This window comes from Penaeus japonicus, unplaced genomic scaffold (assembly GCF_977035675.1).
Source record: "Penaeus japonicus unplaced genomic scaffold, GWHDUDI00000001_assembly GWHDUDI00000009, whole genome shotgun sequence".
In the NCBI taxonomy this organism is placed as follows: domain Eukaryota; kingdom Metazoa; phylum Arthropoda; class Malacostraca; order Decapoda; family Penaeidae; genus Penaeus; species Penaeus japonicus.
The window spans coordinates 14,748,408-14,755,907 of NW_028234411.1; the positions used below are offsets into that span (position 1 = coordinate 14,748,408).

General features: G+C 38.0%; 2 protein-coding genes across 4 annotated transcripts in view; one reads left to right on the forward strand and one right to left on the reverse strand.

Moving 5' to 3' along the window:
- The window catches only part of Rab21 (RAS oncogene family member Rab21), a 22,541-nt gene extending 16,655 nt beyond the window's left edge, over nt 1-5,886 (reverse strand). Inside the window, exon 1 of the mRNA XM_043027474.2 lies at nt 5,593-5,886. Coding sequence (XP_042883408.1) covers nt 5,593-5,733 — 141 coding nt within the window. The 5' untranslated portion in view covers nt 5,734-5,886. The remainder of the gene's footprint in view (nt 1-5,592) is intronic.
- A 504-nt stretch (nt 5,887-6,390) lies between these two features.
- The window catches only part of LOC122242670 (SIN3-HDAC complex-associated factor), a 58,557-nt gene continuing 57,447 nt past the window's right edge, over nt 6,391-7,500 (forward strand). Inside the window, exon 1 of one of the 3 annotated variants that reach the window (XM_086539763.1) lies at nt 6,391-6,469. The gene's annotated coding sequence lies outside the window, so the exon portion shown is untranslated. Of the gene's footprint in view, nt 6,470-6,737; nt 6,979-7,500 lie in introns of those variants that run through there. The other 2 variants (XM_086539765.1, XM_086539764.1) reach the window with 2 other exon arrangements.

Sequence of the window (7,500 nt, forward strand, 5' to 3'; positions counted from 1 at the left end):
TTTAACCCAAATTCTCCAGATGGCATGCAGTGAAGACGACCCCTTCCTGGCACAAACTCCGGTCGTCATGTAAGGTGACGGCACCTCGATGCCAGGCGTCATAAGATAAGATAAGACCCCGGAATGAGTTTAGGCCTACGTGGTAGCCTCCCGGAAATACACCACGCGCCAGTTATCAACGACCTGGAGCATTTGGGTTAATGACATGTCTTTAGTGTTCTAGAATATTCTGCTTGAATCTTTGTAATTTGATTATAAAGTGTATTGCTGTAATTATTACTGTTCTAAATACCACATTAAAACTATGACTACTACTACTAATATAGTAGTAGTCATAGTTTTAATGTGGTATTATCATAGCTTATACCTTACCCATGGCACCAACTCTTAAACTGCACCATCACCTCCTACCACACTCCCTCATGTCCCTGAGTTCCTCTCCCAAATCTTTTCTTTAAGCTTGCTTTGTGATACATGCAGAATAATATTTTGTTGTTGAGATACTGTTATCTTTTAGTACTAAAATACAATATTTAGATAAACAAGAAGTAAAACTCTATCACATTCAAGGAGTTGACCCATTGTGGATGGGGCACCTAACAGCCTTACTGGCAGTCAGAACAGGTGGTCTACGATGCTGGCAGCATCGGTTAAAAATTGGAGAGATGGGGAAAGTTTTTTCTCCACCCTCTGGGTAGTGCAGACTGGCCTAAAAAATATCTTTCCATATATCCATCACAAAATGCAGGTTTAGGCTGACTTTGAAACCCTGTAACTCTGAGGTTAGCCCCATTACATGACTGTACACTTCAGCCCGATGTTGTGTCATGCTTGCATTGACACCCGTCTTTTAGGCCTAATTGGTGCTGTCATGTATGTCATGACACCCATTGTTTCATACATGCAAAATTTATGATTTTCTCATACAATGCTAATATAAAAAATTAACAAGAACATGAAGAGGTTAAGGTCACTGATTAGTTTTTCTATAAGAATTACTCCTGCTGTTAGTGGCTATTCAGTTCTTTTGAGAGGGGATGGGAAGTGGGGGGGGGGGGTGAAAGAGAGAAAACAAGAAAGAAAGAAAGAAAGAAAGAAAGAAAAAAAGATTTATTTTTCTTTTTTGTTAACCCCTTATCAACGGATGACATAGCTTTTCTTGATTTGGCTGGTCTTCCTACCGGGGACTTGATATTACACCATGGCCAGCTCACCGGGTGATCGGGTATGTAGTGGCTGGCCGCCACCTCGGCAGATGAACAGCCCACAGCATTAGACCTGGACATTTCTAATTACCCAAGCATAATGTCCATGCAGAACCAAAAAAGCCCTGTCATCAATGAGTTAAAGACTAACACAATAATAAGGTATTCTTTATTCAGTAGTGTTTTGAAAAATCTAACAAATAGATTTGCTGCAATTCTATATATGTTAAACTTACATAAAATAGATCTTAATTAATTTAATTTCATCATATTGGCTAAGTATATAACTCTAACAAAACCTTAATATAATGATACTAGAACAATCTACCACTGTACAAATGTACATGAGAATTCCAAAACAAATAATACAGGCAGCACCTTGAGGTGAAGACTGACAGCAAGGTTAAGAAGCACTACTCATGCAGGGTATATGTAGCAGTATATCATTCTGCAATACATATCATCCTTTATTCATGTACTTTATAGCAATTTTTATATGTTTATTATTTTGCAATATATATTATCCTTCATTCATGTATTTCACAGTGATTCTATATAACTTCATTACTTAAATAAAATATGTAATTTTTAATCTTATCTCAGTTTCAATCACATTACATATTAGGCATATGATAAGAAATATCAGTGCTAGTTAGTCACACACATCAAGCATGTTCCCTAGCTAGAGCTGAATGCTTTACTGTCTATATGATTCAGACATCTATACTCTAGTTAATGGGGGAGTCTGCTTCTACAGGTGTGTTGTGACACAATTTATAATTTGAATTATAAAATTAACAACATTTACACTCATCCTAATAACAAAGAATTCTGAAAATGTTACATTTTGGATATCTTTCATAATTTTTCAAATGAATCTAGCAAGGATTGCCACTGCAAATGCACTATAACAATGATACTGAACCCAATAGATTTTCAAGCATTGACAGAGTTAAGAATGAGTGTAACAAATGGACGGTACAGGTAGAACAGTTTGCAGACAAAGTAAAAAGTGACATTAGGATGGTTTAGGCATGTACAAAGGAGTGATGGGGGGACTATTGAGAAAAGGATGCTATGGATGGAGCTGACAGGCAGGAGAAGAAGTAGAACCAAAGAGGTTTATGGATGTGAAGAAGGTGGTTGGTGTAAAAGAAAAGAATATAGAGGACAGGGTGAAATGGAGGAGGAGGATCTGCTATGGCAACCTCTAATGGGTACAGCAGAAAGGAAAGAAAGTTAGTATGAAGCATATTACTTGTCTTTTAACCTATTGCAGATGGATGTTGTGACACATGCGACACATTATTTTTGGCCTGACAGCGGGTGCCATTACATACACGACAATAAACGTGACGGCTTTTTTTACAATGGGAAGAGTGGATCAATGAGTTTCTTTGTTGTACTATGAGTAATAACTCAGTTTACTGGTTAATGATAACATTAACCTAGAATCCCAAACATAGGTGGCACCACTCTCTCCTAGCACCAGCAGGAAGGAATGGCTCCCATTCACAGTCTCTCAGAGAGGGATGGCACACAGAAAGATGCAGACATCCTGCTCTAAATTACCTGCAATGTAGGATATGCAGGCAGAGTGAGAAGAGGAAGAAGACCCAGACCATGACCAGTGTCTACAATGTGCCCCTGTGCCAGTCTGGCTGCCTTTGCTTTGGCACTGACAGTCCAAAACACCGGTTTACTTCCTCTTCCTCATCTCTTCATGAAATCTTGGCTGTGGAAGGTTATTTCTTTTGTATTTATTTATGAAAGCACTCAAAAAAAAAAAAAAAAAAAAAAAAAAAAAAAAAAAAAAATATATATATATATATATATATATATGTATATATGTATATATATGTATATATATGTATATATATATATATATATTAGACTACTGCAACATTGATAAAGCCTGTCACATAGCAAATATAAGTTTCACAATACAGTAAAATACAAAAAAAGACATGCACAAATATGGCTCTAGTATTATTACGAGAGAATGGAAGAGAGTGCGAAAAGTCGCACTTACACTAAAATAAAACACATCAGGGGCTGTAGAACTGACACTAATGCCCGTCCTGGGGAGTGGGCAAGCAAATCTATTCCAGTCTACAATGGGTTAAGTAATATCTAAAGGAGTTCTGCCTCTATTAACTCCCTTAGAGGGAGGTTGTTGTTTTACCTGGTCTACAAATCTTTACCCCAAAATATTCTGCCAGGATTGAGCCCCAGCAGGTCACTGACACTAGTATGATAGATTTTTTGTATGTTACCTGTAACTACTACTCCAGGTGTATTTCCAATGACAATCATCCTAAGTAAGCCTTCCCACATCTAAAGCTAAGGCTGGGTATTATGAAACTGATTTCACCTACTTTGTTGCCTATTGTCATGTGATGATTTATTACACATCTGACTAGTTTGGTGGTAGTGCTCAGACTTTCTATTTGCAAGGTCTGCATTTGCTCCCAGCTCAGGGCATGAGAAAGCTTCCACTGTTACCAGTGATAATAGATCTAATGTTATATAACTGTCAATTATAATTCTAACATTATCAGGTATAATATCACTTGTAATAATGTAAACACAAACACATTGATGTCAGGAGTGTATGCATACTTCCATTATCCAGTGTGGTTTTGTTTTACTTTTATTTTTTATCTATTATTATTTTTTTTACAAATAGATCAATCCACTAGGACATAGTCACCAAGGAGTCCATCAATAGGCCCACCTGGTTTCCCAATTTCTTTGAACTTTTCATTACTCTTATTGTTGTCATCATAATAATGACAATCCTTATAATAGCATACAAAAAAAGGATAATAGAGGGAATAGAAAACAAAACAAAAAAACAAAATAACAACAACAACAACAGTGGACAGCTCATGTCCCATTGTTAACTCATTGCAGAGGGGGATAGATTTGTTTGCTCAGTCTCCAGGATGGGTTTTATTTCAGAGTGAGGACTTTTCTCCCGCTCTTTCAGTCACTCATTGTCGAATTATGGCCATTTTTGTGTTTGCCATTTGTTTTTTGAGTTTGGTTGTATCGAGACACACATGTTACATGAGAGGCTCTATCAATGCTGCACTTGACCAAGATTGTAGTATTGAGTCCATAAGCTCATTATTTTCTTTAAACTCAGTGTGATAGAATTATTACTGTTTTATGGAAGGACAAAAAGAACTTTATTTTTTTCCTATTTGTGTACTAAGCTCATTATTTTCTTTAAACTCAGTGTGATAGAATTATTACTGTTTTATGGAAGGACAAAAAGAACTTTATTTTTTTCCTATTTGTGTACTGTCGTGAATGAATACGATAAATATAACCATCTACAATGAAGATACCATAAAGCGGTAGGGAAGAGGAAGGAAACCTGTGCTTATGACTGTGAGTGCCACAGTACAAGGGATCCCTACTGGCACAGGGGCATATTTTAGACACTGGGCTTCCTCTTCTCATTCTGCCTGCACATCCTTCATTGCTGGTACTTTAGAGCAAGAGATCTGCAATTTGCTGTGTGCCACCGCTCTCCAAAGATAAGACTTGGTAGAGACCATGGATGAGTGTCATTCAAGACTCTCTCCTGCTAGTGCTAGGAGAAAGTAGTGACATCTAGGTTTTGGATTTTAGGTGAAACCAATTGCACTTGCCATCATCACTCACTCATTACTCATAGTACAATAAAGAAATGATCCATAATCATGCAATGTCATGCACATATTTCACTCTCTAAAAATATACGGTTTACTTCGTTACATATGTATATACTTATAGGAGTTCCCTTTGTATAGCCATATTTTTCTGCATTTAAAAATAATGTAAAGAAATAGTAAAACCTTCTATTATAATCCTGTTGAATCGTGTGGGTGAAAAGTGTTCTGAAAAATGCAGCGTGCAGGGAGAAATCTTGTGCTTATTGTCTAGCCAGTGGGAGCAACATTGGACAAATATAAGCCAAGCCCCAAATGAGTTAATGAAAAAATAAAAGAGAATTGCATATCCATGTATGCAATATCTTGATGGTTTTGGTAACCCACTCTGGCAAAAAAAAATCTTAAAATTATTACTAATGTTGTTGTTCTATGCATTATCATAATAATGATGCCACAGATAGTAAATATGATTTTAATAGCAATAATAATGTATCAACAATACAATTTCTTCCCTGAAAATTCATGGAACAGGTGAGGTCAAGTAGGCCTAATAACTGAACCATCTGTATGTAAAATAAAAATAAAAAAAATAAAAGAGAGAGAGAAAACAGTAATGGGCGGTTCACGTCCCCGTCGCCAATGGGTTACTTTGCACGGTCCGACCATCATTGGTAATATCGCAAAGATACAAATTCATTGCTGTAATTTATGATACAACACACCTGCAATGTGGTAATGTGTCGATCGTTGAATTTGTCCTCCACATATCGGAGAACAAGGCTGGTCTTCCCAACACATCCCTCCCCTAATAGTACGATCTTGAAGTTGTAGCTTCGTGCCCCTCCAGCGCCGGTGGTAGACATAGTAGACGGGATCCAAATAATTTGTCACAAGCGTTTATTAAGGCAGGATTCGCGTATCAGGGCAAATAGCGGAGATTTTCCTCTCGAGTCTTCCGATTCCTCCTCCTTCCTCTCAGTGTAAACACAGGTCCCATGATAAATTAGGAATCAAATGAGAGTCAAATAGCCTCTGCCAATTGTTTTAAAAACAAATATAATGTCTCGTTAATGACTACTTCTAGATATTGTTCCACAAAATTGGTAATTTTTTACAGTAATTATGGAGTCTTTAGTTCAATAATTGTATTATTCTGAATTGTGTAGCGGTTCCGTTATGGAACTGAGGAACACAGTTTTTATTGTCACCTGTTAAAATATCTGATTTCATAAAATCTCTTTTAAAGCAAAGAGGTTGGTATTTGATCCGTTTTTCGAATTCCCTCTGTGTGGTAAGTGAGCGTGTGCCATTAACTATTTCAACATTTAACCTCCTTTCCGATCGGCGTAAATGTGGCACCGCCGCGAGAATGACGAAATCTTATGGGAACAAACACGCAAAAAATTAAACAAAATAAAAAGATTATTTCCATGAATTTGTTTCTCTTTTTGTCTAATAACACCTGTGGGGAAGGCTGGTGGTATGTCTTGTCCACAATATTTTTTCCTCCTAGTGTCAGACATGACTTTAGTTCCTCGCTCGACTCTGCGCACGCCCTCTGCGCATCGATCCAGGAGTCGCCGCTGACAGGAAAAGTTGGTAAGGGAACATTTCGTTTTTTAGGCAAATTTATCATAATTAAGCATATTATTAAGTGTATTTGAGGTGGTATACGCAGTAAGACTCTAGTGGTACATTATACAATCATTGTCAGGGGATGTAATATGCTTACACTATCGTTTATTGTAAGTTAAGCCATCCTTATGTGCCACGCTCCCTTGCTTCTGAGAATGGTTTGAATGATGTCAGGGAAATTTCGATATTTCCAACAAAGAACCAGTGACAGGGCAATCTGCTAGTAGTTATTCACTTTCGGTAGTCCAAAGCAGCACATCCACGCAGCTGATTGAGTTGTTAAGGTAGATGAAAAGCGAGGCAGTAGCAACAAAAGCGACTTCCTGCGCCAGGGAGGAAAGGGCTGCGATGACCTCGGACCCGTGACCTCGCTCGGGCTCTCTGCTCCTCCGGCATCACACCAAACTCAAGGCATTTTCACAACAGATGGTAGCATTATTTCTTCACTATCCGAAAGATCACACCTCTTAGCGGTGAGTTTCGCCAGGGCGTGCAAAAGTGGAGCGACGATGACGCCCTCGCGCCAGAGAGGGCTTGCTTTGCGTTGCGGCCTGGGAGCACAAAGTGATGCTCTGGGGGGGTCTGTTAGAGGGTTTTTAGGGTGCTACGGTGACAGCTGATTGTGATGCATGTCTTTTAGTGGAAAGTAGAGACTGATGTTCAGGTCTGCTTCTGTCATACGGAGAGTATTAAAGGATAGCATCACCACAATGATCACTTTCATAGCAGTCTTGAGATCCAACCTTGGCTGGTAGTATATATTACAGTACACTCGACTGCTAAGTATTAATTTGCTTTAACAAGTAGATTTGATTGAGCATCTAAGAACATCTGTAACATGAGACTGTAAAGGAAAAATGAAGATGCTTGGATTAACAAAATTTGTTGAGAATGGAACAAAGGAAGTGTATGGTTGACAGTCTATTTTACACATAATTTAGTCTTTAGCTGCCTGTTTGAAAGGGAAATGCTCTACAAAAAAAGATATTTCTTCC